General features: G+C 36.8%; 1 protein-coding gene across 1 annotated transcript in view; it reads right to left on the bottom strand.

Moving 5' to 3' along the window:
* Positions 1–875: 875 nt before the first annotated feature.
* COL12A1 (collagen type XII alpha 1 chain) overlaps positions 876–23,666 on the bottom strand; it is a 101,762-nt gene continuing 78,971 nt past the window's right edge. The window contains exons 53-66 of the mRNA XM_062608211.1: positions 22,496–22,573; positions 21,786–21,872; positions 20,882–20,935; positions 20,257–20,352; positions 18,244–18,297; positions 16,712–16,765; positions 15,390–15,443; positions 14,168–14,239; positions 8,609–8,644; positions 8,437–8,503; positions 6,675–6,863; positions 5,496–5,564; positions 4,316–4,486; positions 876–1,946 (exon numbers count right to left, since the gene is read on the bottom strand). Coding sequence (XP_062464195.1) covers positions 1,765–1,946; positions 4,316–4,486; positions 5,496–5,564; positions 6,675–6,863; positions 8,437–8,503; positions 8,609–8,644; positions 14,168–14,239; positions 15,390–15,443; positions 16,712–16,765; positions 18,244–18,297; positions 20,257–20,352; positions 20,882–20,935; positions 21,786–21,872; positions 22,496–22,573 — 1,263 coding nt within the window. The 3' untranslated portion in view covers positions 876–1,764. The remainder of the gene's footprint in view (positions 1,947–4,315; positions 4,487–5,495; positions 5,565–6,674; positions 6,864–8,436; positions 8,504–8,608; positions 8,645–14,167; positions 14,240–15,389; positions 15,444–16,711; positions 16,766–18,243; positions 18,298–20,256; positions 20,353–20,881; positions 20,936–21,785; positions 21,873–22,495; positions 22,574–23,666) is intronic.

Here is a 23,666-nt window from a genome sequence, read left to right on the forward strand (position 1 = left end):
CAAAACATCACTTTTATACACAATTCAGAAAAAAACCTTTTTAATCACTTCTCCAAATTTTTAGCAGCATCTTTATTTCTGCCAGACACACACTTTTCTTTCTTGCACATGAAGCTGCAGGACATGTTTTTGATACTTAACTCTCTGCAATTAGAAGAACACATAAAGAATAAATGGCTTTGATTCTCTCTTAAATGTTCCTCAGTTTAGAAATTATTCTCTTACAGTCTAAAAGGCATATGGCTATAATCAGAATCACTCTTTGAAATGCCATTTGTTTGGATTTCATTTCACTGATAACCAGTCAGGCAGCATATGGAGTTGTTGTATAATTTCCATTTTTGCACATTAAAATGTGTCATATAGCTTCCAGTATAGGGTAAAATTCAGTGATCAGGAAGCCAGCTTCCCTTCTGTGACAGATGTCTTGCATAATATTAAGAAACGGCATTCCAGCTTTCACAATGAAGTCAAAAGGCTTTGCTCCAGCTTTTGTGGTGAAAGCCATTTCTACTTCTCTGACAGACCTTGGTTAAGATACTATAGCTCCTCAGGTGGAAAGCCTATTTTTCTGCAACAGCCATCCATCCATCAGAAACAAAAAACCAAGAAAGCAACTGCAGCTCAGAGCCCCTCTTTCATTTCCTTCACCAAATGACTTACAGACTGAGTTTGCTGTCTTATTCATACCTCAGACAGAGGAAGCCTTTAGTGCTTTCATCCACCCACCTCTAGACACCAAGCTTAAGTACCTATTTTAAGACTATTCCCATTCTAGTGGCTCTTGCCACCTGACATTTCCAAGTGATTAAGTAATACTGACAGAATACACACACATCGGTCTCACGTGCCTTTCAAAAAAATGAACAGACATATAAATTTTCAGTAGTTTTATTGAAAAATGCCTCTTTCATTTCAGAAATAAATAATATAAGGCAGTGAAATTCACAATTTGCAGTTAAAATATAAAAGCAGCAATTCTATATCCATAGTCTTGCAAACAATTTCCAACTGCTTTTGATAACTAAGAAACATTGTATTCTGAAAAAAAAAAAAAATCCATACTAAATATACAACATAAACATGCAATTCCATCTCTGCAGGATTGACTGCAATTTGGCATAAATGTTACTGTGTCTACAACAAGGAGATTTCAGGCATTATTAAACTGTATCCAGTTGATACAATGATTTCAGCTACTTAATGTTTGTGGTGTTTAAAGGAGATGTATAAAAAAGTATAACTAAGCATAGAAGAAAATGACAATGATATTGGAAGGAGAGAGAATTTTTTGTGTCTTTCTTTTAACTAGATAATGCGGACCTGTGACCTGACTTAACTGCAAACGTGCATTTGAAAAAGAAAAAGAATGTAGAGCTAAAGCAGACAGTCCTTAGAAAATTTGCAGCAGCTCTGTGGTTATTTTTGTTTTGGTTTTTCTGTTTTCTTTTTTTTATTTATTTGTTTTTACATTATTTTAATGAAAAGGCAGCACTGGGATAACTGAATGCATATATTAACCTGTAGGCAGCCACTATAAGCAGAAGTATTTTACAAGCATTTCCAGAGCGATATGAAGTCTCTAGGTACACACGTTGCTATCCCCACATAAGCAAGATACAAAACAGGGGTGCGTCTGATATGAAAGACCAGAAAGCTATATTGCAAGAGAAATTATGCACTCTCCCTGTGTGTATCTGCAAATGCAAGAATAGCAAAACCAAAAACCACCAACCAAAAAAACCGAAACAAGACACATATCTTTTATGGGTTTGTTTGTGCTTTTCTTGACAATGATCTTTTCCAGCGCATGTGTTCAGGGTATTCTGGTGAGTGCATTTCAACTCCATAGTCCTCATACTCGTCCTCTCTCCTGTCTGACTCCATAGGTACTACAAAGGGTTCACCTTCAGGTTGATAGGGTCCACTTTCAGGCACGTATGGCTCTGGTTGAAAATAGTTGTCCGATTGAACATAATAGTTATCACATGTCTTTGAATCCACAAATACAATGAAGGTTAGTTTGCCTACATAATGTTAGTCCAATCTTATTTCCATATAATAAATATATAAATTAATAGTTCACTGGGGTATTTTTCACTTTTGTTCATTAATAGTTTTTGGCAGTAAAAGGATAAAATTTTAAAAGGTTTTATATTTATAATACACAAAACATTGCAGAAAGAGTCTTAAATTATGCGAGGGACCAATTATTGTAGAACTATGAAAAAAACAAACCACAAAGCAAATCAAATTAAAATATTATTTTACAGCTACTTCAGTAAATACAAGCACTGGACTTTATTTTAAACTGTGTAATTAGTAGAAGACATGAAGCAGGTAAAATGAATAGGTGGGTTTGGCATATACTAATTTTCTCTGAGAATGGGAAAGTAAGTGTAGACATAACTATCACCAGCGGCAATATACAGTACATGTCATTTTCTCGTGCTGTTCCTCGTAACAAACCGAGTTACAGCTGGTGCTTCAGGAACACCAAAAACTACAGCAAAACAGAAGAAAAATAATTATAAAACGTTGGTATTTATAACTGCAGTTACAGAATCCAACAAGATTACATACGAAAAAAAGGCACATGCCCCGATTCTGACATGTTGGTAACAAGCAACAGACAGGTAAATTTCATAAGTTGTCAAAGATGTTATTCCAGCACATAGCAAGCAGCAGCAGGCTTTTATGCAAAAGCATCATGTAGAGTTGTTAACAGATTTTAGTGGATACAGTCCCATACAAATCATTTACAAGCCACAATTAGTTTACTATTTACATAAGTCATTTCTCGTTTCCTAGGTTAAGTCTATCTCTCTTTTAATGGCATTACCTTTGCTGGTTAGTAGTTTTATAAGCCTCCTTCACCACTGAGGCTTTTGATGGTCAGGGTCTTTTTTTAAAAAAGAAAGACTATTTTACTATTGAAATGCAACAGGCTTAATGAATTGACATCACTGTCCTTTATCTCATTCACAAGTTGTGTTAGTAAAAAGTATCTCCCCATTTTATGAGGCCAACATGGTTCAAAAACCATATCCGTGGTGAAATATCCATACGGACTCTTTCTAATAAGCACGTGCGCAAACATCTCAGAAACAGGATTTTCATGTATTCAAACTGTAAGCAGCACTGGCGACTTAGAAAATGTGTTAGCCGAAACCTGAAACAGGTCAAAGATGATGTTAGTCTTTTAAAAAGTCCATCTGATGTGCAAAAACATACTTTCATCCAACTAAATACATAACAGTTAAGTCATAGGCATATATTTATATATGTATACATAGCTGTTCACTAGAAAACACTGATGAATCACAGGTAGGATTTTCTTTCTTTCTTTTATTTAAATAAGAATTTTGTGCGAGATCTGCGCAACCACCTGGCTCTTTAACCAGGAGCACTGAGTCTGCAAGTGTGTACATATATAGATATATTTTTTTTTTACTTTTTTTTCTTTTCATGGGTACATGCACAATATGCTACACCAAAACACATCCAATAGTAGTATTACATACGCAAATTTTGAGATGTTGCAATGCATACGTATTAATTTGTTAACAATACTGTGGTCCTGTAGGATCTGCATGTTAAAATATAGTAGCATCTTACCAGCCAGAAATTGACAGCCACTGTGACCCTTTATTTTGATTCTAGAAGCAGCCTACTGTTTTGAGCTACATCACAAAGGGGAAGGCTGATATTAGTCAGGGCTAATCAGAGACTCCATGGTGCTTAACTTGGTAGAAATTGTAGGACAGTGGTGGTTTTCAGTTGTCTACACTGTATAAATGAATGCATTTTATTTGTGGAAAATTTTTATTTCAGGTATTAATTTTGTATAAATAATCCTGACATTGCTCAGAAAGAGACACATGAAAATTGCCAACCACAGCATTCTTTTTATTTTTCAAGAGAACATGGAGAATTCAACCTTGTTCTGAAGACGATTGGAAGGGGTGGGGATGAAGGGGAAAAAAAGAAGAAGAAAATGGTCACTTAAATCCTATGAGCAACCTTATCAACTACTAACCATCTATGTAAAAAAAAAAAAAAAAGACAAAACAACTAAAATATCTAGTTACCACTTCCTAATTAAAGCAAACCACACATAAAATCAAGTAAATCAAAGTCCAAATGACTGCTTATATACCTGCACATTACAATGAGGCAGGCCTGCTCACTGCAACCATTTCCTTCTGATTCAGTTAAGTCCACGCTAGCAGGACTGCTCCATGTAAAGCAGCTTAATATGAACAGCCACATCTATGAAGGCTATTTAAGGCAAGCGAAGTTGCTCATAACTTACCTGGGAATCCTTGGCCATTGTAAGGGATGCTAGCACATTGGGATGAATCACAATATCCTGGTGGTCCTGGGGGACCTCGAATACCCGCATTTCCAGGACGACCTGGTGGCCCCGGTGGTCCTCGTGATCCTGTGGAGCCTGGTGGACCAGTTCTAGATTCTCCTTGTGGACCTAATTTTAGAATTGAAAGGTTGGGAGGTTGTTCTCTTTAAGAGCCAGCTTGACAAAATAGCTAACATTACTGCCGTCTAGACTACACAGACTAGGTTGTCTTTGGTGAGAAAACACTTGCACTTTGCTGCTATATGGGGGTCAACAGAAAGAAAAACAAAAGAAAACTAGAAATATGACTCATCATTAGTTGCTTCCCTGTGTGTGGCTTATTTAAGGATTTATTCACAGAAACGGATTTAGTAAGGTTTGAGCCAAGTAAGAAACATCAATGAATGCTCTGGTTTATTTCCGGTCTGTGTAAGATACAGAGATCTCAAGGGAAACTACTAGATTAGACGAGCACACTGGATTTCAATTAAAATATAGGAGTACATTAATCCTGCTGCCCTGTGGCCCCAGGATAGATGAGGTAATGTTTTTTTTGGAACCAATCTTATTATGGTTAGCAGAAAAAGTAAAGTAACTGGGGCTACAATTTGCTGCAAGCGTCTTATGAGTCCTGTAACGAAAAACCATTTTAGCCTAGTAAACTGCAAGCAGAAACAAATGATGGAGCCGATTTCTGCCAAGGAATCAGTGAACAATATCGCATGATACAAAGAGCAAAACCAGTGTTCAAATCGGCTGAATCTGCCATCTTGTAACTCTGCATGTGGGAATATTTTGTAGTCAGGGGCAATTTGTAGTTCTGTAATCACATATTAACCTATGAAAAATTGAACTAGAGACTTCAAAAGTATCATCTGATAACATTTATGAAAACATCCATCAAATATTTGGACAATGTACTTTCAGGAAATATATTTTCACACAAGGAAGCATGCCAGATGAATAAATTACATGATAAACACCTATTAGCCACATCCAAAAATCCTTTTTTTTTTCCCAGTAAACTCTAATACATGTCAAAAGCATGTATGTTCACCATGTGTAGTCTGGTTCCCTATGAAGAAATTTTGTCTTTTTCTCCTACTTTTCTGTAATCTGACAAAACAAGAATATTTACCAGGTGGCCCCGGCAAACCTCGTGGTCCTTGAGATCCAGTCCCTCTTTCACCTTTCTCTCCAGGAATTCCTACAGAATAAAAAAAAACCCAAAGACAAACAATTAAGAAAAGCACTTAAAAAAAAAAACAAAACAAACCAAAGGAAGGAAGCCACATCAGCAACTACTTCTTGCTCTCTCACTGGTATTAATATTTAGTTCCCATTACTTAATGCAACAAGGCTGGTCAAACCTTATTTTGTACAGATGTCCAAATGTGCATTTGGGAAAATAATTTGGATTTAAATACATTAACTTAAAAATAAAGTAGGATGCAGATGTAATTTAGTGTGAACAAAGTTTCTCAGACCTAGAAAAGTCTTTGAGATACTTAAAAAAACACAGAACATTATTATTTTAAGCTACAAATAGGAAGGTGTTTTCAAGCTTGCATACTTTTGCTACAAAGGATGCTTTATACTTTCCTAGAAACAATTATGATGAAATAAGTTTAAGAAAGCAGAATTCAGAAATTCATTCTTCCTTGATTTTTTTTTCTAGTCTGTTTTAAAGACTATATTAAAATACATGCTAGATAACACAGCACTGATTTCATGCTACAGTAGAGTAGCTGGAATAAGCAAAGGCCACAACATAGCACAGTCCAGACACTGCATGTCATTGCAGTGATCCAAGGTAGCCACAAAATAGGTATACCCTTATGCCAAAATTCAGTTCGGAGTTGCTTCCCTCCTTCAGAGTGCTGTAAAGAGCCAAGGATGTAGACCTAATTCTTTCAACTCCTACTTTTTCTTCTTTGTAATGACTCATTTTCTCTCTTTGTAATGAGTTCTGAAAAGAGTTGTGTTACTCCAAACAGCCTTTCAAGATGCAGCTGGTTAGTGCCAGAAGAGTTCTTGAGAACATTCACTTTCATAGGATATCCTGCTGAAGCAGCCAAAATGCTATAGCACCTTGTGTTTTATGAAACAAGAGCAAGGGAGAGACAGAGGAAAGTACTGATGTAATTAACCTTGTCCTCCAGAACATCAGTGTCCCTCATGCAATCCAACTGACCTAACAGGCTACTGCTAAGTGTGGGCTTCCACATCTGACATGGTAAATGGATGAGACTGCTCCTCTGGCAGCCTCTGCGCTATGTCCACTGTGAAACATACAGCTGCCTTGGAATCTACCCACCTCTTTCACCGGGTGGTCCTTGGACCCCAGGAGGTCCTGGGAATCCTGGTCTTCCTCCAGGTCCAGGCTCTCCTCTAGTCCCAGCAGCTCCTGGGGGACCAGGTGGTCCTGGTGGCCCTGGCTGATTACGGTTTGAATAATAATCGTTCGGGATTTGATTCAGCATTTGATTGAACCTGCTCATTTGACCTTCAAAAGGAAAGCAAAATGGTTCAATAAGCTCTGTGAAATGAGTGAAAGTTTTTTATCATAATGGGAAGAAGTAACAATTTATCTCTCTTCATTAAACTTTATCCTTGTCCCCATTCATTAAATTAGTGGTGAACTAGTAGAGATGAATTAGGTAGACATAATGTGAATGTCTGATAAGAAGTTACAACACAAATGGAGGACAGAGGGAAGAAAGGAAAGGGACATCTGGAAGCCAGTAACATTAATAAAAAACACTTTTAAAGCAATTAAAGTCACAAAATAAGCATTTGTTTACAATACTCTTGCTCTTAGAGCTCTAATTAAAGGTTCTTTTTACTCTGAAGAACAGAAAGGACTTGTTACACTTGTAAAAGTTAAGGATCACATTTCTATGTACTTTCAGAGCTCTGAAGCTACCACAAACACAGTATAAATTATTCAGGTAAGATACAGCCGCGTACAGTCTATAAGGTTGCTTTTTTAAGCATGTAGGATGTATAGGTTTGTACCTATATACCTTATGCATATAGACAAATTTTATTTCCAAAGAAAGGTGTCTGAATAAAAGCAACAGCATTGTGAAATAATGAAGAAAGAAGCCCTTAATGGGTGGCCTTATCTACCCCATTAGTGTAATATGCCATTACACATTAGTATATCCCTGAAAAGCTGAGCTGAATATGAAAAAAATAAGGCTGAGATGTTCAAAAAGGAGATGGTAAAAGATCTCAGATACGTCCTTATTCATAAGTCTAAAACATGCATGAATGTATTTTTCTCCCTCTGTGCTGACATGTTTTAAATAGCAGCCATAACAGACATATAAAAAGAACATACTGTCCTCCTCCCTGTGCACAAGCACTCTTAATGATCAAAAAAGTTTATCTGTTTACCTGAGTCAGAACTTACCCTTATTATGGAAATAATATTAAGAACAAGTTATGGCCACATTTGTCTCTGTCCTTTTTGGAAGATGTACTGATAGCAAAAGCACTACTTCAGGGACAGAGAAAGACTGTAAAGAATACTTCCATGGGCTGCAGAGCTGCACTGTGTGGCAGCAGAGGACTGGAAATCAATCTGGAGTGCTTATCCAAATAAATATCATTTTTACTTGCTTAGCACATCTGATACTGTGCACAGTATTTACCCAACACTCATGTGTCTTTTCCTGTTAGGAGTGAGTATCCCTTTTCTCTCCGATTCGTTCCTTCTGAAGATAAGACATGTTTAATGAGAAAATGTATGTTGATTTTATACAAAGATGAAGTAATTTTGGACCAGACTGACAAAAGGAAGGTCACCTTCCTTGCACAGAACATTAGACTTTCATGTATATTTCCAAAGATCACAGATTAGTTCAGGATCACACTAGACATCTCGATCTGGCAAAGATTTAGTGCTACATTTTTTTCCACCAAATCATTGGCATCGGAGAGCTATCAGATCACTCAGGCTCTTGTTATGCTCTGTGCCCAGTATCCCTCACCTTACATTTAAAACATTGGTTTCTGTTTTTACAAAGTAGTAAATTACTAGATCAAGAAACAAAGCAAACAACACTGTTTACCATTTATCAGTTGTTCACAAACTTGTCTTGCAACTGCTCGCATCATGTTCTGAGAAGCGATGTCACCCTAAATAATCAAAACCAAAGCGTTTTATTAATAAGCATCTATGCTTCTAAAGATACAGTTTTTAAGTAAATAATCTGAAAAAATCGGACTTTAAAGAAGACTTACCCTGTCACCTTTTTCTCCCTTCATTCCAGGTGCACCCTAAAATAAATACAGTAAAAATAAAGCAACTGAAGGATTATATTATTCCACCCCACCTATAAGTTTGAGACATGCAACTCTAGAACACATTTTGGCTTCTTCAGGAAAACAGACCTAGTCCTCCTTGAACTTCACATTTCAAAGATGCCAAAGCAGGTGCCAGAAAAGACTGGACAAGCAGTGATCTTTTGTGTATGAACAAATACACTGACAGATGCGGAAGAAAAATATCTGAAGGAAATATTCAAACTGGGGCCAAAGGAACTGATGTATTCTGATACTGGAACCACACTAGCAATTTAAAAGTTGAATTTTTAGCATTACATTTCTGTAAATGGTAAATGGTCTTGTATGAGTTATATATGACTGTTTAATTTTAAGTCTTAAGCCAACTTATCATTAAAGAAGGTAAGTTAGGAAGAATAACACATGTCTAGGAAGGGTAGCTGTCTCCTTGAGCCCACAGGAAACAGACCCTGTGTTAAGAGATGGCACATAAGATGGAGACGCCATTAAGTACTTATTCTATTTATAACAACAACTTCTCTGCTAGTTTTCAACCATTTCTAGTCTTATAAAAGTCTCATGGAAGTCTTAGCTTAAGCTGCTTTATAATTATTGACAACTGCCCAGCGCTAACTTTTGTCTAACAGCAATTCACATTTGCCCTTGAATGCTCTAGTGGTTGTGAGTTTTGCAGTTTTCAAGAATACTATCTAAGAAATGAAGCAGAAGGACTGATTCTAATTTTTATATATTTATGCATTTATGGATGGAAAAACATCAGGTATACTGAAAAGATGTTTTTAAATGCTGGAGATAGCTCACACAATCTACTCTGCATAAACAAAACAACCAAACAAAACCAAAATACTATATTTATTGCAAAACTTGCTTAGGAAACCATCACAAATAGCACTTCCAATGCTCTTGAACACTGAGACAAATGCCATGTGTGCTAAATTCCAGGACAGTGCAAACAAAACTTTGGCCATAACTATGGCTCCTGAAGTGGCCAGTGTGAGTTTTACAGGTGACCAGTGGACACAGAGTTGGGACACAGCTGAGTCCTAAAAATCTGTTGTAAATTCACCTGCCAGAAATGTGTTTAAAGAGCCTTGCTATTTAACAAAAAGGGGCTAGCATGAGTTCAAAGGGATTTTCACATGTAGCCTAAATTACTATTTGAACTCTAAGGCATATTTCAGAGGTGAAAGACCAGTACGGTCATCTGCTGTTCTGCATTGCTTTCCACATACTAACACATACATCATAAGTATTACTGCTTTTTTACATGGTGGTATTTCTTTAAGGAGGATTTCTCTTTATCACCATTAACAAAGCAAAGGCTAAGTGTGGGCTGCAGCTGTTTTTCATAACATTCCTACAGTACCCACAATTTATTTCAAAAACACAAGACAACAAATCATTCCACTGAGGTCATAAAAGACATAATTTGAATGCAGTTTCATAGACTCCTATCAAGGTCTGGAGCAAACAAATTCCTGTGGAGTACGTTAGGGTGTGAACCTATGCTGAGCTTCTTTCCAGCACTGTTGCATACCCCATGACATGCTACAGAAAATATGAGGCAGCTCATCCATCCCTAAGTAGTTGGCATACAGTACATTTGCCTCACATGTAACAGATCTTTCATGCAAAATTAATTGTACAGAATCAAATGAAAGATTTAGAATGATGATGCTGTAAGTGTGCCACTGGAATAAATTATGCCACCAAACAATTACTAATATATACACAATATATCCATCAAAATTACAAATATTCTTTCCTTTCTGAGTACATATCTATAATACCTGCTCATTGTATTTTCATTTTTTCTAAGGCTTTCATAGTACAACCTCATGTTGTTTTGACAGGAAGCAAATCATACAGTATGTCTTCTTGTTTACGCTAGGTAAGTGCTAGCATTAGAAATCAGATTTCTGGTCTACTATCCTGGCAATATTCTAATAATTACTTAAAATGCCATGTTCCAATGAATTCACTTGCTAGCACATCCACACAGCAGAACTACAGAGAAAAGAGAAAAAATAAGCAAACTTAAAATGTTCAAATCCTATACAGTGTTTCTAGAAATGATTTTGCTGACTAGCCAAGTTCTTCAGACTGTCTTCAGCCACAAGTGATGTTGGTAAGACAAGAAGGTGCTCTGGTAACAAAAGTACAACATTGTTCAAAAGTATTGCCAACAAAGGTCCCCAAACTACAAGAATGCTAAGGCCATTCGTTAATTATAATATGAAAATAACAATATATGATGTACAGTCAATTTTACAATTAATTGAAATCAAATGAGCCTCATTCTTCAATTTATGACCTTGCAAATATGTATTTAGATTTATGACTCGAAATCTACAGGTTATTCCAATCTAATTTTAAAATTTGAAGATTAGAGGCTGATTATTTTAACAACAAAGTTAATTTTCCACCACCTGAGTATTTTAGAAATATGACTTACAAAAAAAAAATTATGACTGCAACTACTGAATTACTATTTGCATCTTCTTCCCACTTGGTTATAATTCTTCTTAAGTTTCAATTTATTTTCTTTTAATAGACAAAAAAGTGTAACTTAGCCAACTGCTTGCCAGCACTTTGAGAAGCAGCAGCTGTTGCTGACATTCTGTTTTGTTGATATCCTGCAATGAGGGAGTCACTTAAGGTCAGTGTGAGGAAAAGCTAGTTTAAGCTGCATGTGGGATTTTTCTGAGCTGTGGGATGAGGGCTGGGGCTGCAGCAAAGTTCTATGGCTGAAGGAGGACAAAACAAAGGAAGTTTTGCTATTTTTACTTTAAAAGATAATGCACTCAATTGTTTTCCCCAAAAGAATGTATGCTCCCCACAAGAACCACCAGTTCGCTGCTCCCAAAGCAGCGTCTTTTTGAAACTTCATCTAGGATATCTGGATGGATGGATGCAAGATCAGTAAACACATGGTAGCAGAGAATGGAAAATGCTCAAAACCCAAGATAACTACCAACAAATAGCTCCCTTATGTGCTCAGGATTACCCTTTAAAGGTTTTTATGTTGAATTTGGTCCTGGAGACATCAGTCTAATAGCACCTTATACCGAAAACATAAATGCCTTGCACTATGTCCTGGGGATTTTCTCAGTCAACAAAGTCAGACCCTGTTATCACAGAATTTGTTCTAGAAACAAGACAGCTGTACCTTAAGATGACTTAGTCTGTCTACTCATCCATTGCCATTTTCACTCTCACACCTATAAAATAGCAGTACTGGAACTTTTCATCTCCAATAGGTTTGTATTTCCCATTACATTCATTCACAGAAAACATACCCACTTCTTCTTGAGCCAATATCCTCTTCTAGCTTAATGACTTTTTCTTACCCTTGCTGGTTGTTACCCTATGAAATGGGTAAGGACTACTACCAAATTCTCACTCTCTGAACAGACAGAGAGAACAGATATTTTAGCCTCCTCTAGAATAGCCAGTGCTCAATTCTCAATAGATTACTGACTCATTTGTATTCTTACTGTTCCTTTTCCAGTCATTTTGTTATTACACTGAAAAAAAATGACCTAAGTTTCTCTTGGAAGTACTTATAAGCAGATTAAAAAAGTCAAATTTCCTATTTCCATGAAAATTCAGCTAGCAATTCAAGTATCAACTTGTTCTAGTCTAAGTACGCATTGAGGTAGAGGAATGTTTGCAGCCACATTTGTGGTGTGGTTTGCCTCAGTTTAGCACATTAGAGGTATTCAACACATCAGGAAAGAGCTCCAGTTGACTGCAGTCAGTGGGAATGTTTTCACAACACCAAGGCTTGTCATAATTTGCATAACTGTTCATCTTTTGCCTGGGGTGTAACATTCCTTGCTTTGCAGGGGTCCTTTACCTGAAATGTTCTGCAATGTACCAGCAATACAGACTGTTCAGGTAGAGGAAAAAATGATAGGATCTGCTCAAAAATTATTTACTCCTTGTATCTATCAGAGGCAAGCAAAACCTTATTATCTTTCTCCGGGACAGGAAGTTACAGATTCGGGCAGGCCTGAACCATGACACTGCAAGTTGCATTTGGCTATCAGGCTGCACCTTTGGCAATTCTAATGCTGGACACAAAGGAAAGTGTTGAAATTCCGTCCACCGGGAATCTGATAAAACATCTGTGCAAGGTGCAAGCCAGAATTCCTGCTGGGATCTGTTCTAGAAACATAAGAAATGGTAAGCATGATGCACAGTGTCCCATTACAAGAAAGTGCAACACCGGGGGGGGTGGGTAGGGTGGGTAGGGTGGGGAGAATGTATTTCTAACTGAAAGGAACTCTTAAGATTAGAGCATAGGAGAACTTACAACTTACACATGGTGCTTGGCCAGGAGTTGACTGCTTTTGCTTTGCAAAAGCACTGAAACTGGGCTTGTAGCCAAATTTCCTTCTATGCACATTATTTACCTACAGAAGATCTTCACTGCTGAACTGGGTCAGCTATCCACTGTCCCAAGTGGAGGAAAACTTGGATATACCTGGTAGTTGGAAGTTCACTTGTGAACAAATTGCAGAACCTTGTGCACCGGCTATCAAGCATCTGACCTGGCAGGAATATCACATTAGCAATGTATGTCTAAAGTCAGGAAAGCTTCAGTGCTTTCTTAAGACTCTGTGTCCTCTACTGCAAAGAGAAATGGGATTTATAGGCTGGCAAATGCAGACTGAATTCAATGTGTGTATGAGAAAATGACCCAGCTTCCAGGTGCTCCTGGGAACTTCCACTTTGTAACCATCAAGCTGCACAGCCTACTACATATTCTTCCAAATTATCCAGCTGTTGTATACACAATGACATTGAAACAGGATGGAAAATTCTGACTGATTGCCAGACATTAAGTAGAAGTAATGAATGACTTCTCATTTCAATTGGTGTCTCCACTCCTGAGTCAAACATAATTTCTCAGAGATCCTATAAATGAATCAGTTAAAATTTCTCAAGAAACTGTTGGTGGGAGGCAACACCTCCTGTTCTTTCTCCCTATTCAGGATGTACTTTAAAAGTTTGAATTGATCTCACAGAAACCACACCCAAATAATTTTGCAATATCATTGTAAAAGGCACAAAAAAATTGCAAACCAGAAATTATTATGTAATATTATCAAAGGTTGTCCGCCTTCAGCAATGTATCCCTCTGTTACTACACATACACATGCACAAGTATAAAGACTTTCCAGTCATTTTGCTGACCTAGTTCTTTGTGCTCATGCAGTGTAGGAATACATGTCTTGGCACATAATAGTGTACGATTTTTTAGTGGAAACCAGAGACCACAATTTCCAGCCCCAACTATTAAACTCAGCAAAATGGCACACTGTGAAAATAAAATTGTTTGAACAAAACAGGCTTGCGGTCTTAGGTCAGCTCCACTGTATTAACCACTGTCATAAGTGCAAGACAAGTATTTAAAGCAAGAAGAAGTCTCATATTCATCAAAAAAGTGTAATTTTAAATTTGATACTGTTAAGTGTATCATTATCTTACTGGTGTCCCACGATCTCCTGGTTTTCCTGGTTTTCCACTTGGGCCACCAACTCCTGGAACTCCTGGGGCACCCTACAGTGGACAACATGTAAAATGAATTGTGTAAATCCACAACTGCCTAAGTGCTAATAAGAAATATGTTACTGTATTGAGTGTAAAGCAATACTGAAAATGGGTCCTATCAGTCTTGGGTTTTTTTTCTGCTAGGTACACATCAGGCTCAAAAACTTTCCTTCATAAAAAAATGTTTTTTTTTAATGGAAATGTGTCCTTTTACATAACACCATAGATTAACAGGTATTTCTGAATCTAAAAATTCAGAGTTTCTACATGTTTTTGGGATCACTATTACTGACAGATTCCTAATGGAGTACAAAACAGTTTGGCCTTCTAACTTCATCTAGCAGATCTGTGATCCATGTAAAAGTCCACAACAAGAAGTGTATAAAATTCATTCTAGTGATACTAGATAAATATGAACAAATGAAAGACTAGTGTTAGGTTATGTGATGGAAGCTTATCTGAACACCCACAAAGGAGCACAAGAAAGACAGTTGTGGGAGAGCAGGGGGCACAAATATAATATCCTGTCCGAGAGACTCCTGTCTATTATTTATATACACACTAGGTATACTTAATACCTGGTATAAATGTGTGCTCTGTGCATTTGCTTACAAGGAACACATCTTCCACCTTGCTACTGGCTGGACCTGACAACATGGAGCTGCAGCAACTTGCCTATCTCAGGCTATCTCATCCAGCATGAGTTTTTCTCATAACAACCAGCATGTTTTCTAACATGGTCCCACAAAACACAATGAAGTAGCTTTTTAAGAAAAAACTAATCCTCAAATATTCTTGTCAAGAAAAACTTGCATGGATAGGGCTTGGTTTTGTTTTTCTTATGAGAATACAAGTAATAAGCTGATTAGTTTTAGCAAATCTAGCTATGCATTTAAAAATCACGGCTGAAGTACCAGGTTAACTGGTCCTTCCCTTATTTACACTGGAAGAAATCAATTTCAAAACCACTCTTACAAATGTTTGTCAATACATGCTTTATGCAGCTGTTTGCTCACCTTTTACTAAGAGTTTCCCAGATCTATTTAGGATATTGAAAAAAGGATCCATTTCATATTTGACAGAAACTGAATGTTAATGTGGTTCTCTCTCTGATCAGTTCTCTTATTACATAGTGTATCAAAGACAAAATTATATTTACCGCTGGTCCTGGTGGGCCTCTGGGACCTGTAGGACCATCTTTTCCTGTGAAACCCTGTTCAAAAACAAAACCATGGTTAGCAATTTATTTAAGACTGTAGCTCAATTAAAATGGCCTTTAAGATTATGTAACTGCAACACTCATGGTTACTACTAGCACATATTTTCAAACCTATCCATAATGTAATTTATAAAAATAACAATCACAACTAAGGCTGTAGAAGGCTATGGAAGAGAGCTTCAGCCAACTCACGAGATGTTCAGCATCTGTTGACTAACTGAATATAGAATGAGTCTCTCTCAACATTTTTAAGAAACGGAATCATTGCTCTGTCCAGAGAAGATCTCTCATTTTGCTGTTCTCAGATTAGCTGGAAAACCTGAGGTTTCCACTTAAAGGAAGAACAACCTCCCTCTCACATACTTCCCCTGCAAGAAGAGATACTGAGAAATCCAATTTCAATAACCTAACATAGTATACATATATTAACATTGGTGGTCCATGGTCCACTAATGACCCACCAATCCAATGGTATGCTTTTTGGCAAGCAGCTACTACAGGTGGTCTGTTTTCATTCCCAGCTACCAACTGTTATGAGAAGATAACTATAAATGTATATAAGCTCGGCTACTAATTTTGACTGTAAAGGTAAGTCATTGCTTCAGTCATCTCAAAGGTGATATGCCATTGTGAAGACAAAAGAGATTTGCATAGTTGACTTGAAATTAGAAGAAAGGGATTGCAACACCTCCACAGTTAAATACCTGTGTGCCTGCCCTTCATTATGAAGGCATTTCAGAATTCCCCATTCAAAAGAAAGTACTTAGCTCCAGACAGCCAAAAGTTAAGAAGCAAAATTCAAATTCACAGTAAGAATGCCACAGCCAGATTCTTCATAGATATATCTCTGAGAAAAGCAGAATTTCAAAGGGATCCTGTGCAGCAGCAACAGTATGTGGAAGACAGCAAGGCTAAGTACCTCAGCAGAGCTCTGCTCAGTGGACATAGTGCTCTGTGGGAGCAGGCATCTAAGAACCCACTCAGGAGAGTAAGCATTGCAATTCTTATAGTACATATCTGGCTAGCCTATGGCTATCTGGGAAGGTTTTCACTCCTAGATTTTTCCAGTCCTTCCGCTTTTACCTCTCAAACTAGATATTGATAAAAGGTCTCCTTTTGAAAAAGCATCTGAAAATAGATATTGCAAAGAAAGAGGGGTGGGGGAGGGCAATGGACCAAAACAAAGGAAAAAAAAAAATACCCAACAAAAAACACCAAAACCATTACTTGGTCTTTTCAGAGTTAAAATGAGGAAATTTTACCCTTTCTCCTGGAGGTCCCATTGGTCCAGGTGGACCAGGTAAACCTGGGGTTCCCTAGAGGGGAAAAGAATGGTAAACTGCATCCATGACAGAACAAACATCACTGTTATGCTAACCATTCCATTATATATGCACATATTTAAATAGTAATTGCCTTTAGTTAAATGCTTTTTTGCATTTACAAGAACAAAACGAACCTTTAGGAGAAACCATTTATTTCATATACATGATACAAGAGTCTTCACCCTCACTATACTTTTTACTTCCATTTCTTTATTAGCCCATAATTCAACTTCAAAAACAATTTTCAGCACTGTTCACATAAAACAGGCATATCTGCTTTACTGCCTTTACAAGCATGACTTACAGATGCCATCTAATACTTTTACACTTGTCACCTATCAGAATGAATCCAAAGAAAGAAAAATTAGACTCTTCCTTTATTATTCTTCCCTCTCCCCCCTCCCATTGTCCTATTTTTTAACATTCTGCTGCTTTACTGTGCATATTTTAAATTCTCTGTTTCTCTTCCTTCTAGCTTCTGGGTAAAGAATAACCCCTAAAATTAAATAGGTAGGGTACACTAGAGAACACCTAGGGATAATTTCATTCAGCACTGTGTAGGATCAGTACCATTACTGTAGGAACTGGATATTGAACAGTCTTGTATCATGTTGTCATATTCTTCCCCCTTTTCTGTCTAATTTCACCATACACTAAAATGTAGCACTGCTTTCTACAGGACATTACTACTCAGGATTATAAGGACTAATAAAACAGGTAAAGAATATAAGGCCCTTGGTCCACAACTGACCTTATCTAATATATAAAACTAAATCCACAAGACCATGTAAGTATCTCCCATGTAGTATTTCTATCCCCAGTAAAATCAAGGATAAAAATGTAACCAAGGAATATTAGTTACATCACCACATGTGCAGATCAATGACCTTAGATTATCCACATCTGACTGGTTATGAAAAAAAAAAAAATCCTTTTTTTTCCCCTTAAAACATAATCCTAGTTTACAACATAGAAACCTGCAAGTAAGTGATATTTAATATTGCTTTCTTCTTTCAGAAAACATATGATTAATATCCCAAGACAATTTGACTTCCTAAAGTGGAAAGCAATTACACAACATTGCTGAAGAGGGGTTCAGGAAAGGTTCTGCAACCTTTATATTAGGAAGACATTCAAATGCAGGTGATCAGAATTTGAGGGACCTTCCTGGGGAGTTATCGGTGTACTTTTCCTAATCCAAAGGCTTGTCCCTGTACATTCACTACTGCCCAGGTGGATATTTGACTTGATTCAGTACAGCTGTTCTTTCACTCTTGCTGTTTTGAACGGTTTACTATTTCTTACATTTCACATTCCTAAGTGTAAGATAATTGTGTTTCCAAAACTATTGCTTAGGAAGGTATGAGAAGAGTCCACAATTTCTAATGATGTCAAAGACAGCTGTCCAGCAGCCAACCTGCATCAGGAATACTGTGAAACGACATTATCTTGTCTAAGCATCTACTTACCGATCGCCCTGGTAGTCCAGGCTGGCCAGCATCACCTTTCATTCCTTGACGACCCTATAATTTTCATAAATTATTGTTAGAGATTCTACAGTAGATCAGCAGAATAATTAATTTGTGTAATGGACACAAAATATTTCTGCAAGATACTTAAATTAAGGAATCCATAAACCAACTCTGTGTTATGGAATAAATCAAGATACATATACCTCTTAAAAGAAGCAATACTGATCTTCCCGCAAATATTTGCAAATGCATTTGATAAGGAAGTGACGTGTCTTCTCAGTAAGAGAAACTGATATCAATGTCTTCACAGGCAGGAAAGCAGGGAAGGGTTACATGTTTTCTCTCAAACTCCTTTACCTTTCTCAGCTGATGAATAGAGCTGTTTACACTCACCGAAGTTAAAGGCTTGGTATTTTTAAAGTATTGCTATTTTCCTCTAGCTCATGGTCTAAAAAGGCATTACACACTTCCAGGAGAGAAGATGAAAGAGCATATAATGAAGCAATGCACTACCTTTCTCAACTAGCTTGTGTTCCACATACCCTAAAGCCCTGTAGTATAAATGTATGGTCTGAAATCACATGAGCTAAATTTCACAATACGATCTTTATTTTTCACAGTGGCTTGCATGTTGATCCAGAATTAATAATTGTTGACAACACAACAATAATCAAATAATTTGTAAACACAGCCTGCCAATTACAATTGATATGAAAAATGAAATTACATGACTCAAAAGCGGTGCTCTAACTTATTGTAAACTAATGAGAAGTTCCACCAATGTTGCTATTTTCATTCTGTAGAGGTATCAAACTGAATATGACAAACACATGTATTTACTATTGTGTTCTGGCATATATTCTCAGTGCTATTGTCAGGCTAAAGTCAAAACCACAGCACTCCAGCTACTAAGAAGGAGAAAAATGACTGCTACAGCTGAATCCAGTACAGTTGTGTTCTACATGCAAAAGGAATTTGATTGGCCTTTTTTGCTGTTTGGCACCTCTAGGTCATCTTGAAGTTTCTCCTCACAGTATATAACAAAAAAATAAAAAGCATCTGCACTGGTTAACAAAATCTGTCTACTTAGTCCTTACAAAACAGAAGGTGTACCTCATCTCTATCTTGAAGCACATTTTGTTTTCCATTTCCCAAATTACTTTACATACTGAGAAGGTAGCCTGGTTTCAAATGCAAAATGAGACAGCATGCAATCAGACACTAATTCTATTTTTTTTCATAAACTTTATATTTTAACAAAAACTTCATTGAAAAAGTTCCTGATTATATTAAATTCCAAGCTAAACAGGAAACATCAAAATATATTCCTGCTTTTGGGATGATTACTTATTAAAATATGGCAAAAGCAGTCAATACATTCAGAATGTATACAAAGGGTTACCTATGCTATCTGCTATAAAAAACAGAATCTGGGGAAACTTCATCAGTGTTAATAAAGTTGCTCTGGCTTTGAAGGAACATACATGAAATCGGAAGTAGCCTCTCACTAAAACATGCATGGTGTTGCCAAGAAAGCCCCCCAGGAACGAAGGCCTGTTTTGTATGTCTAGATCTAGGCACTCATTGCCTCTCTGAACTTTCAGCTACTGATTGGAGGATCGAATATAAAAGTTAGACATGTAAACCTCTGAGAAAATCTTCAGAGTAATACTGTGTGCTTAATTTTCCGGCACTACAGTTTTATAGTTTTGAATCCTAGAATTTGAAGGACTAGCAACTCTACAGAAAAGTTGTAAGACTGAAAATGGAGTAGCACAATGTACATTAGAATGCTTAGAGTCTGTCCCTTCATGGGCATACCATAAGCACATGTAACAATCAGGATAGAAAACACAATTGTATTGAAAGAGACCTGCTTCATAATACTACTGCATTGTAGGGAAAAATAAATGTTAGGGCAAAGTTGCCACTCTCTTCCAAGACTGCCATTCCCCATGGACAGCTCTGACTCCATGCACATTTCCAGCCACATTTAGAATGGCCACTCACCGGTTCACCTGGGATAGATAGCCCATTGGGGCCCTGTGGACCTGGGGGACCTTGAGGGCCAGGAGGACCCGTCTCACCACGAGGACCAGGAGGCCCCTGCAAGCAGAAAATTAAACCAAGATTTTAAATGACAACCCCTGCTTAGATCTGTAAGTGCAAAATCCTTTGGGTTAGACACTTAAGGTAAATCAGAAGCCTGGAGATACATTTAAAACTTCAGAACAACTGTGGAAACACTTATTCAAGTGGCATATCCTTTCGTAAGCTATTCCCTGATTCATGTTGGCAGTCTCAGGCCAAAACACACCTTCTGGCAGCATTTAATTAGAAGTATAGCTGGCCCCTCTGTACAGAAGAAAGGACAACAATCCTGCAGGGTGTTTATTAACAGCCTGATGCATGCACTGTAGTTTCCTGATGTGCAGTCAGTGCTTTCAAGGCTGCATATATGCATAGACTGTGTATATATAGTCTCAACAGGTAGGCTGCACATAAAAAACATACAGACATATTTCCTAATAAATTTTTAATTTCCATTCTTAGCCCAGCATACAGTTAAACATACAAAGTTTTATGCAGGTAAGCATGTCACAACATTATAGATGCATTCCAGAAAGATACTTACAGATGATCCAGTCAAACCCCTTTCACCTCTGGGACCTTTAGCACCTGGGCCACCCTAAATTGAATATTTGGAAAGAAAAATTATTCTGTTCAGGGAAAGCAAGGGTACATCATACCAGGGTGCATTTTGAATCTTCTTTATCAAACACTTATATGAAAGCCTAAAGTTTTGAAGTACATAAATCACACTACTAAAAGAGTACTAGGACAGAAAATGCATCAGAAACTCAGTTAAACCACACCAGCTTCAACCTTGCCAATTTAGCCCATGAAAAATTATTGTCATTTTTGTATCTGCAGACATAAACTTCTCCAATTTATATTCATCAAAATATCTGGACACCTCTCTAGCAGACTGGCAGACAACTTAACTGGACTTCAGATTCCCCATGCAGCATTTTTGACAAAAATACTTCAAAGTAGAAGTGTTACTGGGCTGGGTATAATTCCTTTATATTCATACTGGTAGGAGGATATCCAACCCACAGATTGCTATCTCTCCACATAAAAAAAAAAAAGAGTAACTGATTTATTTCCCTGACTGAGTAAAGAATCTTTCCTTGGAGTGAAATCCTGATTCTATATTTTAGAAATATTTGCACAGTCCATTATAAATATCTTGTACATGAACTGAAGGACAGCTGACATTGGACCAGATTCTTTCAACCTATCAAACAATGAGTAGCTATTCACAGGGATTACATTGGAAATATGGGAAAAGGATTATTATACAAATAAGTAGAGGTGATAGGAGATGTCCAACTGTGGTTTAAACTAAGATGAAAGGTGAACAGATTACCATGATGTTATGGATGCACTGATCCTTCTGACTGACCTTTGTTTCACAAAACAACTTCGATAAATCTAAAAATGAGAAAATCTGTCCATTGCAAATAGTTACTTACAGCTGGTCCAGGGGGTCCTGGAGGTCCCACACTGTCTTGAGTACAGGTACAAGCATTTGGAAGAGCTGGGCATTTTGCTTCATCTCTCTGAAAATATAATCACAACAGTTACTGTCATTTTAAAGAGAAGTACTAGATGGCAGCATACTTTTCTAAAACAGTAACAGCAAGATTTTCTATTGTGTTTTCAAGTAAAATACACAGCTAAACAGTGGTTTCCAGAAGTTTTTACAGGACCTTCCATATTTTTAGCCAATTTTCTTTGTGAGCTATACATGGCACTAACAACATTGACACAGGTAAAATCTAATACATATGCAGATTCCGTAGTTCTTATATTTATATCCATTAAATAATCATCTTGCAATGACAAAGAATAAACTAGTTACTTTTGAATGTTACTCTAAGAACAGATTAAACAAAAAAAATAATACAACTATTCCATTCATAATACCTAGGATTTTAAATATCATTGGAATACAAAATATAACTGACATTTTTTCATCATTCCTAAGTGATTCAGTTCGAGCACATTATAACATTTCCCTCAGACACAAAACTTTGAAATCTGGTGTTATTCACTGGATGCTCCAACAACTGTTGTTTAGATCTGCTGTCTAAAGTATGAGGTATAATACCAGGGTAATATTAATATTAAATTTGCTATTACTAATGATTTTCTGAATAGCTGCTGGTTCATTTATACTTACCATAGAAGGAAGATCACAACATCTGTCTCTGCTAGTCCAAACCGGACTACATACAATGTCAAAATTCTGGATTTCTAACTGTAAAATAAAGTAGGACTCTTGAAAGATATTAAAGACATTATTTATGAAATCTAGTGGCATTATCATTAAAAATTACTCCAAAACTAGTTTATTTTTATGTAGTTTACATTATTCAGACATTCACTTCTTTTTTTGACACTGCCAAAAAAAAAAAGGTTTAAAATTAAATAATTTTATAAATACATAAAAATTTATAAAATAAACTAAATAAAAAAAATAATAATAACCAAGCTTACATAAGGTTCCAGGAACTTCAAGCACTGATGATTGTTCTTGTTCTGGGCTAAATATGTGACTGAAGAAATATTTTGCAATACTGAATGAATATTACCGATGAACTTATGCATCATCTGAGTTCCTGTGCACTTCAAAATGAAATCTGGCTGAAAAACTTTTGGACTAGCTCTAAGAACTGAAGTTCCTGGGTCATGTATTAATTCAGATTCATTTACGGAACTTTCCATTGAGATTACCAAAGAAAAGTTCTGAAAAAGGCTAAATTTGGGACCTAGGCAGACTGTACAGTAAAAATGTTTGCCTTTCTTTTTTTACCCCAAGAGCTACAATACTGTAGTCTGATACATGCAACCAAACATTTGATGGTGAACACCAAGAGTCTTCTTCTGGTGCTCAGGTTTGCACATATGGGTCAGATTGCAGATTTAAATCTTCTAATATGAAGCTCAGGTGATAGCATTGATAATATAGTTAATCCATTAAGATAATTGATGTGCCCTTCATAGAAGCAGCCACTTTTTCATTATAGGCTTATAGATCATAAAGCCAGTGTGGATTACTCTGATCACTTAGAGTAAGACACACCACAGGTCTTGACAGAAATGAAACCTGTTCATTGAAGAATATCTTTTAGGAAAACAAAACAATATTCATTTAAAGATTTCAAATGATAGAGAATCCACAGTAAATGGTTCCAATGACTAAATGCTCTCCATACCAGAAGAAAAACATTTCTGCTCTTGTTTGAATTTACCTGACTGCAACTTTCAGCTATCAGATTTTTATTCTTGCAATTCTGCTAGAATGAGAAGGTATCAAACCCACACTCCTCAGCTGAGTAGATTGGGTCTTG

This window comes from Pezoporus occidentalis, unplaced genomic scaffold (assembly GCF_034315485.1).
Source record: "Pezoporus occidentalis ecotype Australia unplaced genomic scaffold, CSIRO_AGI_Poc_V1 ctg13, whole genome shotgun sequence".
Classification (NCBI taxonomy): domain Eukaryota; kingdom Metazoa; phylum Chordata; class Aves; order Psittaciformes; family Psittacidae; genus Pezoporus; species Pezoporus occidentalis.